Source organism: Petaurus breviceps, unplaced genomic scaffold (assembly GCF_028583685.1).
Source record: "Petaurus breviceps papuanus isolate PSGF00001 unplaced genomic scaffold, PetGlider_PUasm1.0 90977, whole genome shotgun sequence".
NCBI classification, from domain to species: Eukaryota; Metazoa; Chordata; class Mammalia; order Diprotodontia; family Petauridae; genus Petaurus; species Petaurus breviceps.
Window position 1 is genome coordinate 5,820,618 of NW_027187391.1, and position 23,093 is coordinate 5,843,710.

Genomic DNA, 23,093 nt, shown 5'->3' on the forward strand with positions numbered 1-23,093 from the left:
AAGCTTATCCCCAAGTCAAAGCAATCTTTATCTCCTCTGAACATGTCCAAATTACTTATTTGGCATTTCTTTGCATTATCATTATTTCTTTATTACTTGGAAAGAGGAGCACATTATCTTAGATTTGCATCTAGAAAGGACTTTGAGGGTCATCTCATTCAATCCCTTCATTTAACATACCCAGAATATGTTAAGTTAAGCCCAGAGTCACAAGCTACAGTTCAAACTTCGTTTCAATGTCCTTTTCATTGTACCACAAATTATATGTATCTGCTCTCCTCAAATATATTCTTATCTCCTTGGGGGAAAGGACCATTATTACAGTACCTAGCACATAATAGGCACTCAGTAAAAATTTAATTGAATAAAAATCTGCGTTTAGCAAGAAAGGATAGAGGTTGACCCCACCCACATGCTCACATGGTTCATGAGGTTACGGTCTCTCAGTGTTTTTTTTTTTGCCTAGACACCTATCTGTGTCTTATTTGAAATAGCAGATTCTTCACATATGGAGAATTCCTTTGATTTTTCTCTTGAGGGCTAAGAAAAACAAAAAGTCCCTGCAGGTTACATACAATCAAAAGGAGTTTCTCTTAAGCCATTTTCTCCATAGTCTTTAATAGTCCTAAATTTTGCTATCCTTACTCCCCAGGGCATCCTTAAGACTACTTTACCAGACTTAAAACCTCTTCAAGCCTTTCTGGCCCTCATCTTCCTCAATCTTGATACCATGATGTGGAATGAAGAGTTTATAGTAACCTATTATATATAGCTTTCCAGGGACATCAACATGAAAAAAAAATTGCAACACCAGCTTATTTCCTACAAGCTGCAGAATAAGCCATTCAATCATTCTTTGAAATCTCACAGAATCAAAAGGGAAATGGTACACACCAGCAGCCTTGAAGGAAAGCTCTCTTCACTGGAGAACACAAACACAAAATGACCTTCTCCACTAAGAAAACATCCCTGTGTTGGGAAGGATGACATCAAGTTTTAAATATATTATTAGGTAAAGCTGAAATAACAAACATCCAATGTTATCCGGTATCTCACTAGAAACAACATAGCAATATCTAGCTAAAATGAGACACAGAAAACCAATTTCTGGGCTTTAAAAAAGGGAAAGCAGGCAAGGCGAACTAACACCTATACCTTGAAGGTGACAGGGAACATCATATTCAATTTCATCATGTCTTGATGGGCTTAAGAACAGGGTTCCATCCACTAGAGGGAACTGTTCAAATACTGGGAGGGCCCGATGGCAAAGGGCACAGTTTACAACATTTCTGTGGCTGGCACTAAGGGCAGCAAGAATGAATTTCCGTAGATCCTCCCCTTGGCCTACTTGGGCATCATCTTCCATCCTTACGTGGAAAGTATTCAACTTGTGCCTGGGAATGTGAGCCAGCAGCTCTGAGAGATCAAGCCTCCTCAAAAATTGCACTGGAGCATCAAAATGCCCACCCCTGTGTGCTGGCAAGCCAGTTGTCCCATAGTCAAAGTGGGCATTTCGGAACATGCTCCCTCCAGTCATATTCTTTTTGTGAGGCTCCAAGTGAATGGCATTCTTTAAAAACTCCCCAAGGTATCTTGAGGAGCGGGGTCCACTGAAATGGGCTGGAGAGAGAATGGAGTACCCTGTAGGAGGAGACTGGCCAGGAGAACCACAGGGAGAGCGCACGCCATAGCCCCCTGCATTGACCCCTTTTTCCTGGGAGTTTTGTCTGTCCATAGAATGCCGCCGAGGGAGGTCATGACTCAGTCCTTTCTGGGCCTTGTTAAGAGGCCTGCACTTTTTTACCTCCTCCCCAGTCTCTGCCATAGGCCTCCCAGTGCTCTTCTCTGACATGGACTTCTTCTTTTTTTCATCCTGCATTCGCTTCACCTGGTACCAGTCTGTATCTTTCTTCAAGTGACCCTGTCCACAGCGGCAGGAGCAGAAACGAAAGGCCAGGTCATAACCCTTCTTGGTCCACATGTTTTGGCGACACTGTTTTTCATTCCAACTCCGGGCTCGGCCAATACAGTTAAACTGGACCAGGATGCTGCTTTCCCACTCATAAAAACACTGAAGATGCATCCAGGTGCTGTAAGGGCAGTGCTCATTATTGCAGACCACCTTCTGGTAATCATCCTTGTCAAGATCAACTGGCCTTCCAAAGCTGCAGATGAGTGGGGTGGCACAAGGTGCTTCTGAGGAAAACAAAACAGACAAGTCAACCGGGATGGACACTTACTGCCGCTCATGTTACACTACACTGACCTTCACGCTGACGCATATTTTGAGATAAAAGCTATCATTTTGACCCATCCTGATAAAGCAAAAGGTATTGTCAAAGTTTTGCAACTGAGCCAAAAAATACATATAGAATTTGAAAGCACTTTGATTTAGTTTTATGTTCCACGGACACCTCTACTCTGTGGAGGGAGGAAGGATTCTGCTATTTATAGGTAACTGTGCGCTTGAGGATATAAAATTCTCTAAACGGTAACTAGATGTGTGTCAGGACTACAACTATCTGGTATGTTTTCCTGACACATGTTTTTACTCAATGATATTCACTATTTTTTTAAACAAAAGTTACCACAGAGAACAACATGATAAGCATATATAATTGCCAGTCATGGTCAAGTCATACCAACACAACTGACAAAAATCATTCTAAAGAAGGCAGGCTCTCATCTCCTACAACTGAAACAGCATTCTTATAAGACTGCCTCATGTTCATTCCTTATGCAAGGAAACATATCACTGATATTTGCCAGAGTAAGAACTGGGGCACAAATGAGATTGTACAATCAATCAAAGTTCATTTAATTGACAATCAGAAATCAGCTGACAGGCTGAGGGTGGAGAGAGGGAAAATCTAACATATACACAGGGTAAATTCAAAGTAATTTGAGACAGGAGAGAGCACTGAGGTTTCAGGAAGGTCCCCTAAGGAAGTGGAACCTGAGCTGCATCTCAAAGAAGGTAAAGATTCCAAAAGGCAAGTTAGGAAGGAAATATATTCGAAGTATGAGGATACTAAACATAGGGAACAGTTAGCAAAGAATGTGAGCTCCCAGAAGGCAAGGACTTGGCTTTTGCCTCTTTTTGGATCCCTAGCACTCAGCACAGTGCCTGACAGACAGCTAGCAGCCACTTAATAAATGTTTACTGATTGACTGAGAAGAGAAAAATATGAAAAGTTCAGAAAGGTAGGCTGCAGCTCAACTGCTGAAGGTTTTCAAACTTCAGACTCATAGGCACCTCCTATAGCCCCCATGGGAGCGCATAGTACTACTTACATAAATTTTTTTAACTGGAGCTGTAATTTCACTGGTGTAGGAAGCTCCTGGTGAAGAATTTCATCTACCAATGTGGACTGACACTTTCTCTGCAACTTATAGTGTGAGAGGGTTTCCTGAAGGCACTCAGAGATTAAATGACTTGCAGAGGGTCAAAATCCTTAAGTGTCATAGGCAATACTTCTGACTCCTGCATCAGCTTGCTGCTTCTCTATGTGTACATAGTACTGGTACTTAGGTCTATTACCTGCTTGCATATGTAACCAAGGGAAGGTTCTTACTTTCTCTAAGGGATGGTCTAGAACCAGCGTTCTTACTATAGGGTCCAAAAAATCCCTTAAGGTTCATGAACTTAGTCACTAACTACTGAAATTTAGCATTTCCTTCCATTATGAATGGAGGCAATAAATCCATTATTCTAAGAAGGTTTTCACCACACTGCCCAAGGGGTTCATTAAATTAAAAAAAAAAGGTTAGGGATCCCTAGCCTTGATAAGTTCTAAAGTTTCTTCCAGCTCTAGATTATATTATCTTATAATTTTCTGTCTCATTATAAATGAGGGTAGAAGAGACTAAAAAAAAAATTCTTGTATTCTGCCTCTGACATAGGCAGCAGTTTTCAGAGACTTTTTAAGAGCCCTTAAACTGACACAGTTGGCAAGACTATCTTTGGCAATAGCACAGTAATCATCCTAAAATAACAAATTCAGTGAAACACAAACTGATACAAAACTAAGGCTAAGCCTAACCAAGTACTCATTCACCTGAACTTCAAGAAAATAGAATAATTAAATGTGTATCCCATATAAACTGAACTGCTACTGAGGGTCTACAGCCCAATACTTAATTACAAATGTGAAAAATTAGAGTCGGGTTTAAAAGATTAAGGTCACTTTATTTGTAAATTAAAACGGGGCAAAAAACTAAAACAACACTTTGAAATAAAATTCCATTTCCTTTTGTGACCAGTTGGGGGGGGGGGTGTTAGTTTCCTCATCTATAAAATAAAGAGCTGTCAGATAAATTCCTAAGCTCTAAATCTATGATCTTGGGGGGAGGGGGGGAATGTTAAATAAAAAGGATGACAGTGAGAGAGAAGAAAGCTGAGTCTAAAGGTAGAGAAAGAAAAAAAAAAATTAGTCTAACAAAAGAAATATACAAGTCCCAGCAACCCAAAAGGAAAACCACCACTACATAAAGGTAGACCTTGAGAGAAATGAAAGACAGAGAAGCATAGAACCTCCTAAAATCTAAGTATTAGCCCCGACTGTCAAAAGCTAGAACTACGGAACGTCACTATTAGCACCTCTCTTCTGAAATGATAGTCTACCACTGTGCTCAGCCATTTGGTTCTTCAATCTCAAATTACACTTAAAAAAATTAAAAAATTTAATCAAATAAACATTTTTTAAACACCTGTTAGCTGTAAGGTCTTGTTTTCAAAATGCTAAACACAACTTGAAAGAGACAGCAAATATTCAGGGTAAGGTACAGGGAAGGGAATTATATAGTACCTTTTAAATTGTAGTGGCAGGAACCATAGTAAAATTAAGTTAGGGCCAGATGCCAGGAAGCTCTGGGCTGGAGGTTCCCTAACCTTGATCATATTTTTCAACTTACCCTGGCCAAAATTAAAATTAAAAACATACTGTGAGAGACTTTTCTTGAAAAATAAAATAAAAAGTATTTTTAAGCAAAAAAAATTTTAAATCTAATTTTTACACCACAGAAGAAGCAATTATCCACAACGCATTCTTAGTTACCCAATTTTTATGAGAGATCCCAGCTGTCTAGCACCACTAAAATTTCTACCCTTCATCAGTTTTGTCACTTTGTTATGGGAACAGGAATTTGAAGATCTTCTCCGCCCCAAAGGCCCTTTGATGGGTTTAGGTGACTCTGAGAACCTTTCCTGATTTGAGAATATATTCTGCCCCCTAATAGGCTGGATGTGGTCACTTGGAGCCTGTGGAGGGGGGCTTTTTTTCAAGAATGACCACACCTTGTTACTTTGTGATTGGGCAGTGAGTCACGAGGGTTGTGATGGTCTCTGACTCAGGAGAAGGCTATATATACCCTGATGTGAGGTTTTGCTTTGGGGCTCGCTTTGGGAAGAGTTTTGTGGTTTGACCAGATGAGACTGGGTAGCCCTTGAGCCCCCAGCTTTGAAAACCTAGATACTGGTGTTTCTCTCTCTGATAACTAACTAGTTATGGATATAATGGTCAGACAGCTAGAAGCCCTGTCTGCTGATCTGTTTCTCTGTCTGTATTTCTATCTGCTTGTAACTTCTGTTTGGATTCTCTGAAGTTCAGGGTGCTGACCTTTTCCCCTGAACTAGGTAAATGATATGTATGATTGATTAAAATAAGATTGTTAACATTTTGAGTTGCTTTCCTTTAGAAAAGCAGATCTAAGAATCTGTACTAGCAGCCATCCTGGGTATGCTAGGGTGCTTGCTGCTACACACTTCTGACAAGTCACCATATCTGCTGATCTCAGTTCCCTGATGTGTAAAATGTGTAAAAAAAAAAAAAAAAGGTTAAATTACATTTTTTCTAAGATCTTTTCCAGCTCTAAAAATCTTACAGTCCTACAATTCTCCTCAGCTCACTTTAATGGGAATCCCTATATGCTCCATGATGACGCTTTCTAAATTATTATAGATCTTCAGCAATAAAGCTGATAAAAATGCTGCTGAACACAAATTCACAAGACTATAACGCAGCATAGTTTGTTAAATATGATATAAATTGTATATTCTCTGAAGAATTTTTCTAGTTAAAAATCTTTCCTAAAGGGCAACAATTTTTTAAGCTAACAGAATAAAAAGAAAATAAGGACCTATTAATGTTCAATCCAACAAAACATTTATCAAACTGCCCACTATATACAAGGAGCTACTGGATACAAAGATTTTTTTAAAAACTTGCTGCCTTTAAAAAGATTACAATTTAGAAGGATGATAAACACATGTAAAAGTAACCATGATTCAAGTCTGAATCAAATAAATGTGCACCAAAACATCAGAAAGCCTTGAGAGATTTATGAGCTAGCTGTGAGAGGCAGGAGATTCTGGGAGGACAAGGACTCAAAACCATTCATTGGAGGGTAGAACTTGAGCTGAACTTGAAAGAAAGGAAAGGATTTGAATATTTTTCATAAGAAGATTCTATCATACCTGGCTTTCCATCTATATTTTCTATAATCTGTGGAAATTTTCTTTAAAATCTGCTTCATTAAAAATGCTCTAAACCACTATTGATTAGAGAAATGCAAATTAAAATAACTATGAGGTACCAATTCACACCTATCAGATTTACTAATATGACAGAAAAGGAAAATGATAAATGTTGGAGGGGATATGGGAAAACTGGGATACTGATGTACTGTTAGTGGAACTGTGAACTGATCCAACCATTCTGGAGAGCATTTTGGAACTATGACCAAAGAGCAATCAAACTGTGCATACCATCTTTGAGCCAGCAATATCACTACCAGGTCCATATCCCAAAGAGATTATAATAAAGGGAAAAGGACTTACATGTACAAAAATATTTATAGCAGCTTTTTTTTTTTTTTTGGTAACAAGAACTGGAAATTGAGGGAATGTCCATCAACTGGGGAATGACTGAACAAGTTGTGGTATGTGAATATAATGGAATATATTGTACAATAAGAAATGATGAGCAGGCAGATTTCAGAAAAACTTGGAAAGACTTACATGAACTGATGCAAAGTGAAGTGAGAAGAACCAATGAAAACATTGAACACTATAACATCCTGCAATGATCAACTATGAATAACTTAGCTCTCCTCAGCAATATAATGATCCAAGACAATTCCAAAGGACTAGTGATAGAAAATGCTATCCATATTCAGGGAAAAAAAACTGATGTCATTTGAATGCAGATCAAAGCATACTATTTTTACTTAATTTTTTGTAGTTATTTTTTTTCCTTTTGGTCTGTTTCTTTTCTCACAACATGACTAACGTGGAAATATGTTTACATGCTTGCACATATATACCCTATATCAAATTGCTTGATGTTTTAGGGAGGGGAAAGAAGAGGGAGAAAATTTAGAACTCAATTTTTTTTAATGAATGTTTAAAATTGTCTTTATATGTAATTGGAAATAAAAAAATACTATAAAAAAATTAAATCTTCACAAGCTTGTCTTCTAGCTAAAACATGTCCCCTCCACTCTACTCAAGTAAAAAGTATTATAGTCCCTCACAAACTTGTGTGTTACCTTTTAAGTCTTCTTACACATTTTCTACATACTTTTTGAGCATTGGCCTCTTTGTGGTTCCTTAAACAAGGCACTGCATCATCTCCTAGCTCCAGGCTTTTTCACTGGCTATCCCCTATGCTCATCCTCATCTCCATCTCCTGACATTCTTTTAAATCTAAGCTGTCATGAGATACCCGGATAGCCCTACCCAATGAGCCATGCTGATTCTGGCCTCTTTATTGATTCTGTTTCTCCCACCTGCAATGCTCTCTCCTTTGTGCATATCAAAATACTACTTAATCATGTGCCATTGAGAAAATATTGTCAGTCATTCGACAAATATTTAAGAACGTATACTATGTGCCAGATCTGTGCTAAGATCTGATATACAAAGAAAAACAACCCACCTCCCACCCCAAAAAAGTTCCTGCTCTCAAGGAGCTCACAGTCAAATGGAAGTTGTGGTATATGAATATAACTGAAAATAGAAGTTTCCATCACTTATCAAGAATCTCACCCAGTTTATTATTCAATTTAGTAATTTATATTCAATCAATAAGTATTTACTAAGGACTTTCTACTAAATAGCATATATTTTAGGCACTAAACTAGGCCCCTGGCCAGTAGAAGGGAAATGATATTAATATCACAAGAGATGGTCATACCCTTGCTACATACAAAATCTCCAGGGATATCCCCTAGTATCATGCCATTTACTTATTTACATAAAATGCCCATGTAGTAGATTCGTTTGAGCTTGGGTGAGCACTCTAACATCTTGATCTTTTCTTGTCATATTAACAAAGAGCCAATATTGCTCATCTCATATTAGCTTTCCTCCCTGTTGTTTGGCTTTATGTCCCTCCCAAAGATCAGTCTACTTACGTCTGAAATCTTGAAACGCTGTCACCCTCCTCATGCTGAATTGTTACCACATTCTAAGGTGCTAAGAGTTAATGTTGTCTAACCCAACCCAGAGTCACAAAGAGCTGACACAAAGGTCAGGAAGTCCTGAGTTCAAGTTCTACCTCTCACTCATAAGACTCTTTCCTCTACAATCCCACTCCCTACCCCATTTCCCTGCTCTCTAGTATTGAAACCCTCTTGTGAAATCAATTCTCCCGTTGCTCTTGGAATGGCTGTGCCCCAATTCTACTCCTCCATGTCCCTACTCACCAACTTAAAGTGCTGTGCCCCCTGTTGACCACCACTCCCTTTTTCTAATAACGTAAATTCCTATAGAGCCAGGATTATTTTTTCTTTTGCTTTTGTATCCCCAGTACTTCAGCATAGTGCTTGGTAGGCAAAAAACAATTCATGAATTCGTTTTTTAAAAATAATTTTAAAATCTCTACTTCCTTGATATCACTGAAAATTTAATGACGAGTTTTCCTTCACAATAATTAAATTCAGTGAGAAAACTGAAACCATTCACAATGAGTTCCTTTCTCTCATCTGCTCTTCTCAAAAGCCCTTGACATCATTCCATACTCTCCTCCTTTTCCCCAGTATAATGAGGTGGATTTTCTTACAGGAGTAAGAGTGCTCCTGATCTCCATCTTTCCCTTGACTTTTCCAGCAAATTAAACATTCAATCATTCACAGTCTTTCTCTAATCTACAAACTCTACCTCTATCTACTGAGGTATCCCTTACTACTTTCAAATAAGCCCAACTCTCCTTCATCCATCTCCTCAATCCATCATCCCATGTTTCCTCCTTTTCTCAGCTACCAGGAAAAAAAAAATTGTCCATATTTGCTGCTTTGATACTTCCTTTCTTCTCATTCATTTTAATTTTTATTATGAATTTAACATTAACAAATATGAAAACTGCAATGTACAATAAAAACACAAAAGAGGTATTTGTATTTAAAACTGCTTTCTCACTTCTCCCCCCCTTTATAATGGCTTCTGAACTCACCACAATTTAAATTGCTCTCTCCAAAGTTACCAATGATCTAAATGTCTGATTATCTTTTCTCAGACCTCATCTTTCTTGACCTACATTTGACACATGTTGACAACCCTCCACTGCTAAATAATGCCTCCTCTCTCCTGGTTCTCTTGCTATCTGTCTGATCACTCTTCCTCAGCCTCCTTTGCTGGCTTATCATTCTTCTGGGGCCCATAACTGTGTGTATGCCATAAGACTCTGTCCTGGGCCCCTTGCTTTCTTTCCCTACAAGCTACCTACTGACCACATTAGTTCTTATGGGTTTATAACGTCTATGCAAATGACTCACTGATTTGTATATGCAGCCCAGTCCTCTACCCTGAACTTCAATTCTGCATCACCAACTGCCTACTGTATATATTTCAAAATGAATGTGCCAGGGATATCTCAAACTCAACATGTCCAAAATAGAGCTCATTTCTTCCCAAACCTACTTCTGTCTTCCAAAACTCCCTTTTTCTGAAGGGGTGGAGTCAAGGGCAGAGAAAAGGTAATGATTCACCTGAGCTCTCCCCAAAACCCCTTGAATGCCTTTAAATAGTACCATAAAACAATTCCTAGAGCAGGAGAGCCCACAAAGGGATGGGGTGAAACAATTTTCCAACCAAAGACAACTTACAAGATGAGCAGGAAAAGCTCTGTCACACCTGAGAGGAGCACAGGATGCACCAAGAGCAGACCCAGTCCCAGCAAACCAGGAGCAGGTCTTGGGAGCCACAGAATCAGCAGTGGTAGTAGCTGCTTCTGGAGCTCTCAGCCCACAGACAGTGATGGGGCTGGAAAACTGATCAGGAGATTACAGGGATCTCTTTGCTGGCACCAGGAACAGGACTCTGTCTCTTTGCCCTTACTCAGGTCTGAGTCACAGTTCTGGGCGGCAGTTCCAGTGCAAAGAGGAACAGTAGCACACCAGAGCTTGTGGCTACAGTGGAGCAGGGACCCTTCTCACAATTCCAGGGCAGAAAAGAGGGCTTGTGGTCACTCACAAACCAAGAGAGGGATAAACACCTCTCCTTAGATCATACCACCTTGGAATAACTGAAAACTTACAGGTCCCTAGAACTATCTCTGAAAACAGCTGCACAAAACCTCTGAAACTTGGGTCAGTGTGCCCTCCACCCTGGAAGCAAAGCCCTACTTTGAGTTAAAAGTCAGAAAATAGGTTGGGAAAATGAGCAAACAATGGAAAAAATTCTGACCATAGAAAGTTACTACAGTGACAAGGATGATCAAAATACACACTCCAAAGAAGATAACAAAGTCAAAGCTCTTACATCCAAAGCCTTCAAGAAAAATTTAAATTGGTCTCAGCCCATGGAAGAGCTCAAAAAGGATTCTGAAAATCAAGTAAGAGAAGTAGAGGAAAAATTGGGGAAAAAAAAATGCGAGTGATGCAAGAAATTCAAGAAAAACAAGTCAACAGCTTGGTAAAGGAGACACAAAAAAATACTGAAGAAAATAACACCTTAAAAAACAGACTGGACCACATGGTAAAAGATGTACAAAAAGTCAATGAGGAGGAGAATGCCCCAAAAAGCAGAATTGGCCAAATTGGGGGAAAAAAGCACAAAAATTCACTGAAGAAAAAAAACTCCTTAAAAAGTAGAAGTGGTCAAACGGAAAAGGAGGTACAAAAGTTCACTGAAGAAAATAATTCCTTAAAAAATTAGAATTGCTCAAATAGAAGCTAACAACTTTATGAGAAATCAAGAAACAATAAAACAAAATCAAAAGAATGAAAAAATAGAAGAGAAGGTGAAATATCTCATTGGAAAAAAAAATGACCTAGAAAGCAGATCTGGGAGAGAATTTAAAAACCACCTGACTACCTGAAAGTCATGATTAAAAAAAAAAAAAACACCTAGATATCATCTTTCAAGAATTTATCAAGTAAAATTACCCTAATATTCTAGAACCAGAGGGTAAAATAGAAACTGAAAAAAATCTACCAATCACCTCCTGAAAGGGATATCAAAATGAAAACTCCCAGCAATATTGTAGTCAAATTCCACAGCTGCCAAGTCAAGTAGAAAATAATGCAAGCAGCCAAAAACAAACAATTCAAATATTGTGGAGCCACAGTCAGGATAACACAAGTTTTAGGACCTTCTACATTAAGGACTATAGGACTTGGAATATGATATTCTGGAGGGCAAAGAAGCTAGGATTACAACCAAGAATCATATACTCAGCAAAACTGAATATAATCCTTCAGGGGAGGGAATTGGACATTCAATGAAATAGAGGACTTTCAAGCAGTCCTGATGAAAAGACCAGAGCTGAATAGAAAATGTGACTTTCAAATACAAGATTTAAGAGAAGTATTAAAAGATAAACAGGAAAGGGAATGTTTACATTGCCACATGGGAAAATGATAATTGTAACTCATAAGAACTTTCTCATTATTAGGGCAGTTGGAAAGAATATATATGGACAGAGGGCACAGGTTTGAATTGAATATGAAAGGATATCTAAAAAAATAAAATTAAGATGTGAGAGAGGAAAGTCCTGGGAGAAAGGGAAAGGAAAGGGTAGAATGGGATAAATTATCTCACATAAAAAAGGCAAGAAAAAGTTTTTTACAATGGAGTGGAAGAGGGAGAAGGTGATGAGTGAACTTTACTCTCATCAGAACTGGTTCAAAGATAGAACATAAACACTCAATTGCGTATAGAAATCCATCTTACCCTACAGAAACGCAGGAAGGGAAGAGGACAAAGTGGGGGGGGGGGGGGAATAGAAAGAAAGATAGATTGGGGCAGGCATAGTCAGAAGCAAAACACTTTTGAGGAGGGACAGGGTAAAAGAAGAGAATAAAATAAATGGGGTGGGATATAGTTTGGAGGGAAATACAGTTAGCAATAATAATAAATACACTTAGAAATAAATAAAAATAAATTTGCCTACTATGGCAAATAATACAGTTAGCAAAAATAATAAATAATTAAAAGTTATAAATAAAAAAATTTGAAGCAAATTTCTCTCATAAAGACCTCTTTTCTCAAACATATAGAAAACTGAGTCAAATTTATAAAAAATAAGAGCCATCTCCCAACTGATAAATGATCAAAAGATATGAACAGTTTTCAGATGAAGCAATCAAAGCTATCTATATAACCATATGAAAAAAATGCTCTAATTTACTGCTGATTGGAGAAATGCAAATTAAAATAATTCTGAGGTACTACCTCATACCTATTAGATTGGCTTATAGGACAGAAAAAGAAAATGACAAATGGTGGAAGGGATGTAGGAAAAATGAGATATTAAGGCACTGTTGGTGGAGCTGTGAACTGATTCAAGCATTCTATAGAGTAATTTAGAACTATGCCCAGAGGGCTATAAAACCATGAATACCCTTTGACCTAGCAAAACCACTACTAGGTGTGTATCCCAAAAGAGATTAAAAAAAAAAAAAAAGGAAAAGGACCTATATGTACAAAAATATTCATAGCAGTTCTTTTCTGTTGGCAAGGAACTGGAAATTGAGGGGATGCCCATCAACTGGCGAATGGCTGAACAAACTATAGTATGTGATTATGATGGAATATTATTGTGCTACAAGAAATGATGAACAGGATGCTCTCAGAAAACCTGGAAAGACTTACATGAGCTGATGCAAAGTGAAATGTACCATGTACAAAGTAAAAACAATATTATAAGATGATCAGCTGTGAATGACTTAGCTACTCTCATCAAGATCTAAGAATACTCCAAAGGGCTTATGATGAAAAATGCTATCCACTCCCAGGAAAAGAACTGATGGTGTCTGAATACAGATTAAAGCATACTTTTTTTACTTTTATTTTTCTTGAGGTTTCGGGTTGGTCTTTTTTTTAAATCTGTATTTTCTTTCACAACATGACTAATATCAAAATATCTTGCATGACTACACATGTATAACCTATATCAAATTGCTTGTCTTCTCGTGGGGGAGGGGGAGAAGGAGGAAGGAAGAGAATTTGGAACTCCAAGTTTTAAAAACAAATGTTAAACTGTTTTTACATATAACTGAGTGAAAATAAATTCTAAATAATTTTTAACTTTAAAAAAAGTTTGCACTTTTTCATCTGAGAATTGTTTGCTCAAATCCTTTGAACAAACAGCCTTTAATTTAATTACTAAACAAGAAACCCTATTTCTGTCAAAGGCATCATGATTCTTCCAGCCTCTCAGGTTTGCAACCTGGTTCACAATCCCAGCCTTCTTCTCCTTGACTCCTGACCTTCCTTCATTACATACATCTAATCAGTTGCCAAATCCTATCATTTCCAATCCATAACTCTTGGCTCTAACCTATTCTCTCTAATCAAACAGCCACTTTAGTTCAGGCCCTTATCACCTCTTGTCTGCTCCTCCTGTCTCAAGTTTCTCCTTACTCCCATATGCCATCCACACAATTGTCAAGGCAATTTTTTAAAAATTTAGATCTTACCATGCTACTGCCCTATTCATTAAATTCCGATGGCCACCTTTTGCCTCTAGAATAGAATATATATTCTTCTGCTATGTTTCAAAATCCTTCACAAGCTAGGACCAATCTCATTCCATAATTCCCTTTGAAACACGCCATCATTTAGACAACCTAGCCTGTGTTCCTCCATACATGACACTCCATCTCCAATCTCCATGCCTTTGCCATAGCCCTGACCTCCACATGCCCAGGAATACACTCCTTTATCCTCACATTCACCTCTAGAATCCTTTTTTTTTTTCAAGACTCCATCCACTAGAGGGCGAAGTCAAGATGGCAGAGTAGAAACAGGACTTCCGCGCAGCTCCAGTTCCCACCAACTCCAATTCATGTAAAAGGTGACTCTGAACAAATTTTGGAGATACAGAATCCACAAAATGTCACAGAGAAGCTAACCTCCTACTGAGGACAGCCTGGCAGACCTGCAGGTAGTGGCCAACCCAGCACTCTGGGAGCTGAGCCCAGCCCCACACAAGCCAATGTTTTAGCCTCAGGGCAGACAGACCAGCCACCGGCTGGAGGGACTCCAGATCACCAGCAGCTATAGTGGTTTCTAGAATTATCAGCACAGAGATGCTAAGGACAAAATGAAAGGTCAGTACAGTGTGGACTTTGGGATCCAGCAGTTCAGGAGTGCAGTGGGCCTTTATCCCCTGGAGGGAGAAGCCATTGAGGTGCCCACCGCCACTTCAGCTTCTGGCCTGAAGATTGTAGGGGCACCAAGCAACCAGTCTGAGGGGTAATCACTCTTGCTTTAACCTGCTTGGATCTGGATTGCGGTCTAGGGTGGAGGTCCTGGGGTATGCGACCAGTTTGTCAGAGCATGTGGAGGCTCAGAGAGGGCACCCAACTAATACCTTTGGCAGCTGAAGAAACCCCAGCGATTGGGATGAAAGCTCCCCTGTCTGGCAGCAGTCTACTGTGGCAAAAAGCTCAAAAGTCAAGTACTTGAGTGGCAACATGAGCAGACAAAGGAAGCAAATCAAGCAAAGCAATCCAACTTTACACTCCTATTTTGGGGACAAAAAGAATCAAAGCATGGATCAGGAGGAAGACAGTGAAGTCAGAACTCCCACGCCAAAAACTTACAAGAAAAATATGAGCTGGTTACAGGCCATAGAGGACATTAAGAAGGATTTTGAAAATCAAGTAAGAGAAGTGGAGGAAAAATTGCGAAGAGAAATGAGAACAATGCAATAAAATTATGAAATGAGAGTCAGCAACCTGACTGAAGTAAATAACACCTTAAAAAATAGACTAACTCACACGGCAAAAGAGGCTCAAAAAGGCAATGAGGAGAAGAATGCCTTAAAAAGCCGAAATTGCCAGATGGAAAAAGAATCTCAAATCAAATCAAATCACTGAAAAGAATCATTCCTTCAGAATTAGATTGGAGCAAATGGAAGCTAGTGACTTTATGAGAAATCGAGATACTATTAAACAGAAACAAACAAATGAAAAAATAGAAGGCAATGTGAAATATCTCACTGGGAAAACCACTGACCTGGAAAACAGATCCAGGAGAGATCATTTAAAAATTATTGGACTACCTGAAAGCCATGATAAAAAAAAAGAACCTAGAAGTCACCCTTCAAGAATTCTGAAGGAAAATTGTCCTGATGTTTTAGAACCAGAGGGCAAAACAGAGGTTGAATCCACCAATAACCTCCTGAAAAAGATCCCAAAAAGAAAACTCCTAGGAATATTATAGCCAGGTTCTGGAGTTCCCATATCAAGGAGAAAATATTACAAGCCGCCAGGAAGAAACAATTTGAATATTGTGGAAACACAATCAGGATAACACAGGATCTGGCAGCTTCTACACTGAGGGATCGAAGGGCTTGGAATATGATACTCTGGAGGGCAAAGGAGCTGGGATTAAAACCAAGAATCACCAACCCAGTAAAACTGAGTATCATGTTTCAGGGGAAAATATGGTCATTCAGTGGAACAGAAGACTTTCAAACATTCTTGATGAAAAAACCAGATTTGAACAGAAAATTTGACATTCGGATACAAGAAGCAAGAGAAGCACGAGAAGGCAAACAGGGAAAAGAAATCATAAGGAACTTATCAAAGTTGAACTATTTACATTCCTACATGGAAAAACGATAATTGTAACTTATGAAACTTTTCTCAGTATGAGAATTGAAAGGAATAGAAATGTGTATATATGCACATACACATATGTCTATACAGGAGGGTATATGGGCATATGAATACATATGTGAACGTATGTATATATGTGTACAGGCATACATAGATAGAGGGCACAGGACCAATTTAATGGGAAGGGGTGATACTTAAAAGGTGAAATTCAGAGGTGAGAGAGGAATATAATGAGAGGAGATGGGGAGAGACAGAATGGGGTAAACTATCTCACATAGAAGAGGCAAGGGAAAATGGTTACAATGGAGGGGAAGAACAGGAAGGCAAAAGGGAATGGGTCAACCTTATTCTCATTGAATTGGCTTAGGGAGGGAATGACATATACATTAAATAGGGTATCTCACCCTACAGGAGAGTAGGGGGCAAGGGGATGAGAGGGGGGTGATGGAAGGGAGGATAGGCTTGGGGGAAGGGAAGCTGGAAGTACCCACTTTTGAAAAGGGACAGGATCAAAGTAGAGAATAGAACAAATGGGAGGTGAGATAGGAGGGAGGGAAATATAGTCAATATATCCATGACGGAAATGTTTTGCATAGCTACACATGAACAACCTATACTGAACAGCTTATCTTCTCAGTAAGGGTGGGTGACAATGGAGGAAGGGAATGAATCTGGAATTCAAGGTTTTAAAATCAAATGTTTAAAAAAATACATATATATATGCCATTATCAATATTATTTTACATGTAACTAGGAAATAAGATATACAGGCACTGGGGCATAGAGATCCACCATGCCCTACTAGAAAGTCAGAGGGGGTATGGGAGAAGATATGGGAAAGAGAAGACTGGAGGAGGGGATATCCAGTGGGATCGTTAGTTTGGGGTGGTAGGTAGGGGAAAAAACAGGGGGAAAATTTGTAACTAAAATCTTGCAGAAGCATTTGATTAATTAAAATAAAAAGACTCCATCCACTCAAGAACCACTTTCTACATAAAACTTTTCTTGAGGCTCATGCCCTCTCTCTCCCCATCTTGCATATCTTTATGGTTATTCTGTATAAGGAATGTCTCAGAAGACTTCCAAGTCACTATACTTATATATGCCCTACCCATCTCCTTTATTAGAATGCAAGCTCCTTGTGAGCAGGGATTGTTTCATTCTTCAAGTTGTATCCTTAGTGCCAGGGACATAAATAGCTTAATAAATGCTTTTGATTAACAATAACAGTCCATAGGATTTTGACATTTATCACCAAGTTCAAATTCACCCTATTTGCCCCATGATTGTCCATACTGAAGAGGGGAAGAAAAAAGAAGGGAGAGGCAGAATAGGGGAAAGTTATAATTTAATTGAAGACAAAGGGTAAAGTTCTTATTTAACTAAGAACTGGAAAACAAAAAGTATTTTCAATGTTGTTTAGTCATTTTTTCAGTTGTGTTCTACTCTTCCACCACATTTGGGGTTTTCTTGACAAAGATACTGGAGCAGTTTGCCATTTCCTTCTCCAGTTCATTTTACAAATGAGGAAACTGAGACAAACAGGATTAAGTGACTTGCCCAGGATCATACAGCTAGTGTGTTTGGCCACATTTGAACTCAAGTCTCCTGACTACAGGGCCAATGCTCTATCCACTTTGCCACCCTAACTACTCTAGCATTATCCAAGCATACATGTGCTGATGTCAGCACCTTCTTCAGCATCTGGAGTGTACTAAGGAGATTCAGTACAGGTCTACAACATATCACAAGAGGCAAATGTATTTGTCAACCCTCAAACCATTCCATTATCCAGATAATTAATAAAAACATTAAAGAATGTTGGGCAATGAAAATTTTGTGAACCTCAGAATGTATTTCTCCTCAATCTTGTTACTCAGGCTAAGCCCATCTCACAAAAAAAAAAAAAAAAAAAAAGAGAGAGAGATAGAGAGAGAGAACCACCTTAAAACCATTAAGATAAAAGTACTAAAATTCAGGGTATACTGTCCCAATAAATAGGCAAGGAGATCACTGGAGATAATTTGGAAGAGCACTTGTTCTGAAATCTGAAGGTTCAAAATTACTTTTCTGCCTCTTTCTATATGTAACCATGGGTAAATAATGACCTCCCTTGGGCCTCAATTTCTTCATCTAGAAAATGAGGGGGTTAGAATAGATGGCTTCTGAGGTTCCTTTTAGCTCTAGCTCTATGATGATATATGTGCTGTTAATAAACAATAGTAAAAGTAGTGGATAACTATGTAGCACTTTAAATGTACAAAATAGTTTCATTTGAAATTCATAACCACTCTGACACATAGCTTCTACAGGTATTATTAAGCCCATTTTATAAATTTAAAAAAATGAGTCCTACATAAAACAAATGATCTGTCTACAGTCACATAATTGGTAAGTGTTAAGAGGTAGAATTTGTTTCTTTATGACTTTCTCAGATCTAAAATTCTGTAATTCTATGAGAAAAGTTGTATATTTTTGTCTCAAGCCTAAATTAAACACTGACCTTAGGCTTAACTCTACACATATTATAGATACATACCCACATGGCATGATTCAGGGTCAATTCCAAGACCTCACCTCAACCAAAATATGTAATCTCTCACCAAGTTAACATTGCCTTTTTTTTTTTTTACCAATATGAAATTATAACTATTAATGTCAGTCTATTGGGATAACCAAAGTGGGAGAATTATTTTTGGTTGTCAGTAGGTGTTCCCTACAAGTGTGCTGGTACTAATTAAACGAGTTAAGCTCACTGTTAAATTTTTAGTGTCAGCACTTAAGCCTCAAAAATCAGCAAACACTACAAATCAGGGTTTGATTTATTGTTTTGTTGACTGTCCAAATAAGAAAAAGATGGAGAAAATGTTCATAATGCATATTAGACTTAAAAATGTAGAGTAGTACTTTTTTCCCCCCCAGAAACCAGTTTTGAAATATTTACCAGCATACTACTGGCTTTCCTTCTTTCAGGGTCAAAATCAATTTTCCTTTAGGATACCTACATGATCAAATACCAGTGTGTTCAGATCTCCAAATGACTTAATTTTCCATATAGGTCCTACCTTACATAAGTAAATAAACAACTTCTGACCTACCCAGAAATATTAATCACATCTGTATTTAAACAAAGAGATTCTTTTCCCCTTTTTGTGAGGATTCACATTTTTCTTAAGAGAGATATGATTAAAGTAAACCTAAATATAGGTTATATATTTTATATAACCTATAATATATATAACCTAAACATAGGTTATAAATATTATATATTTATAAATATAGATAGGCTGAAATCTTGTATAACCGAGAATCCAAGGTTTTCTCAATGAAGATAAATTTATATTCAATTGTCAGGTAGATTTTTCCCCCATAAAAAACAAGTATACAGTATACAAGATATAACTATGAAGAGACTGATGTTACCTTGTAGGCTGAGCACACCATTCTAATTACTTTACATCTGCACTTCATATTTTGCATGTGATCCTAAAAAAAAACCTTGTTTTACATAAAGCTCTATGAAGCATTAGAGACCCTTGGGAAACAGAAGGAATAGATGCCATAGCTAAACTGTATAATCCTTTCTATAGCATCTTCAAGTCTTCCAGCCTCTACCTGAAACAACCCATAGTGAAAGGGTTCCCTTCCCAAAGATGAAGCTAGGTGGCACAGGGAATAGAGTAGTGGTCTCGAGTTAGGAAAACCTGAGTTCAAATTTGGTTTCAGAAATTTACTAGCTGTGTGACCCTGGGAAAGTTATTTAACCTCTGTCTGCCTCAGTTTCCTCAACTGTAAAAACAGGAGTAAAATGAGATAATATCTAATAAAGTGCTTAGCACAGTGCCTGGTACACAATAGGCATTTAATAGATCCTTCCTTCCTTCCTTCCTTTAGCAGTCCATACCCCAGTTCTAGAGGCTAATAAGTTTGTTTTTTTTTTCCTTACATGAAGACTAAGTTTGCCCCACTGTTATTTCTGCCCCATTATTTTTAGTTCTGCTCTCAGAGTCCAAGCAAGGACTGGTCTAGTGCAGGGGTGGAGAACCTGCATCCTTGAGATTATATGTCTGGGTAGAAGGAATATCCTTTCTCTTTCTCCTTGGACTATACGCATAGTTAATATAAATGTCAGCTTTGGCATGGATCTCATAGATATGCATTGTTGTTTTTGCTGTTGATGCTACTGAAATGTTCAGTTACGTCCAACTCTTTGTGACACCATGGACCAGGAGTGAGGAACCTGTAGTCTCAAGCCTTCTAGGTCCTTGGGTGCAGTCTTTTGACTGAGTAAATTTTACAGAATAAATCTTTTCATGAAGGGAATTCATTTTGTGAAGTTTGAATTCAGTCAAAGGGCCCTACTGGAGGACCTAGGGGGCCACATATGGCCTCAAGGCCACAGATTCCCCACCCCTGGTCTAGTGTTTCTTCCATGTGACAGTTTTTCATCTACCAGTAAAGACATATCCTGCCACTGTTCCAGCCACCAAGTTCTCTTTTCCTCAGCCCAAACATCCCCAGGACCTACAACCAATCTTCCTAGGACACAGTTTTCAGGTTCTCCTCATCAAGGGCACTCTCTTACAGGGTGCTCTCTAGCTTAATGTTATTTCCAAAATGTAGTACTCAGAAATGAACACAAGTAATATAAAATACTAGCTATCACTTTAAAGGCATGGTAATATTTTATTATTAATGTCAATCAGGGGTTAATTATATGTCTGAGCAGTCTGAAAGGGAATTTTCAAAGAAATCTTCCAACCAAAAAAAAAAAAAAACAAACCCCAACATAACAACCAGTAAGTTTATATATTCAAAAATCAGTTTGAACCCAAATGAAATTAGTATTATCATATGTATATTCAAAGATCTCTTTTATATATACATATATAAAATAAATTCTGTGTATAAATATGTAAATACATGTCCAAGTCTGCTCCCAAAAATGAAATTGTTGTCAAAAAATATGATCTTTAAATGAAAAAGGCGTGGTATAATTTTTATTCAAGAATAGAGTAACATTTCAATCAAGGTAGAAGTATGATAATGCCACTGTGTCCCCCACATTGGGTGGGGAAGTAAATAACAAGTCTGAACTGTAAACATACTGTTGTTTAAGGCTGTAATTTTCCTGAGGACGAATGAAGTTTTTCTATCTACTTCAAAAACTAGTATGGTAGAAATAGCCACTCACTGGATGTGGAGTCATTCAACTTAGATTCAAACCTCAACTCTGCTGTTCACAACCTACATGACCCATGGCATGTCACTGAACCTCTCTGTTGCCTCAATATCTTCATCTGTAAAACCAGAAGACTGAACGAGCTCAGGGGTTCTAAAACTTTTTCCGTATCATGTTATCACTTTGGCAGTCTGATGAATATCAGTATTACTGTAGTTTGTAGCCAAGGAAGGAAGGAGGAAAGGAAGGGAAAAAAGGGGGGGAAAGGTGGGGGAAGAAAGGAAAAAAGGCACTATACTCTGTAATCTCTAATCAACTAGTAATGAACATCTCTTCTTAGAAAATCTTATATATCTTTTCTCCACACTCCTCTAATACATAGTATAAGCTCACAGAAAACTGGTCTTCTCTTTTTTAAAGAAAAATTTTATTATTAATTTAATTATTTTTAGTTTTCAACATTTACTTGCACAAGATTTTGAATTGCAAATTTTCTCCCCATCTCTCCCCTCCCCCCAACCCAAGATTTCTGATTACCCCTTCCTCCAGTTTGCTCCTTTCTATCAGCCTCCCCCCCCCCCCATCCTCTTCCCTTCTGTTTTCCTGTAGGGTAAGACAGATTTCTATACCTCATTGCCTATATATCTTATTTCCCAGTTGCATGTAAAAATAATTTTTAACATTCATTTTTAAAACTTTGAGTTCCATACATTCTCTCCCTTCCTCCCTCCCCATTCACCCTCAATTGAGAAGGCAAGGGATTCAATGAAGGTTATATATGTGTAGCATTGCAAGACACTTTGATAAGTCATGTTGTGAAAGACTAACTACATTTCTCTCTATCTTGCCCATCCTCCATTTATTCAATTCTCTCCAATGACCTGTCCTTCCTCAAGTGTTTGCTTCTGATTGCCCTTCCCCTAATCTGCTGTCCCTTCTATTATCCCCCCTCTTACTTACCCCTTTCTCCACTGCTTTCCTGTAGGGTAAGATAGATTTCCATACCCAACTGAGTGTGTATGCTATTCCCTCCTCAAGCCCAAACTGATGAGAGTAAGGCTCACTTATTCCCTCTCACCTCCCCCTTTTTCCCCTCCATTATAAAAGTTCTTTCTTGCCTCTTTTATGTGAGATGATTTACTACATTCTACCTCTCCCTTTCTCTTTCTTCCTAGAACATTCCTCTCAACACTTAATTTTTAGATGTCATCCCTTCACACTCAGCTCACGCTATGCCCTCTGTCTACATATGCATGTATGTGTGTATGTGCATATGTATGTTCCCTCCAACTACCCTAATACTGAGAAAGGTCTCATGAGATACAAATAATATCTTTCCATGTAGGAATATAAACAGTTCAACTTTAGTAAGCCCTTCATGATTTCTTTTTTCTGTTTCCATTTTCATGCTTCTCTTGATTCTTTCATTTGAAAGTCAAATTTTCTATTAATTTCTGGTCTTTTCATCAAGAATGCTTAGAAGTCCTCTATTTCAATGAAATTCTATTTTTGCTGGGTAGGTGATTCTTGGTTTTGATCCCAGTTCCTTTGACCTCTGGAGTATTATATTCCAAGCCCTCCAATTCCTTAATGTAGAAGCTGCTAAATCTTGTGTTATCCTGACTGTGTTTCCACAATACTTGAATTGTTTCTTTCTGGCTGCTTGCAATATTTTCTCCTTGACCTGGAAATGCTGGAATTTGACTATAATATTCCTAGGAGTTTTTCTTTTGGGGGTCTCTTTCAGGAGGTGATTGGTGGTTTTTTCCATTTCTATTTTACCCTCTGCTTCTGGAATATCAGGGCATTTTTCCTTGATAATTTCTTGAATGATGATATATAT

General features: G+C 38.1%; 1 protein-coding gene across 1 annotated transcript in view; it reads right to left on the minus strand.

The window, feature by feature from the left end:
- HECA (hdc homolog, cell cycle regulator) overlaps window positions 1–23,093 on the minus strand; it is a 59,361-nt gene that overhangs the window by 15,106 nt on the left and 21,162 nt on the right. Inside the window, exon 2 of the mRNA XM_069077187.1 lies at window positions 1,156–2,196. Within this exon, the coding sequence (XP_068933288.1) occupies window positions 1,156–2,196 (1,041 nt within the window). The remainder of the gene's footprint in view (window positions 1–1,155; window positions 2,197–23,093) is intronic.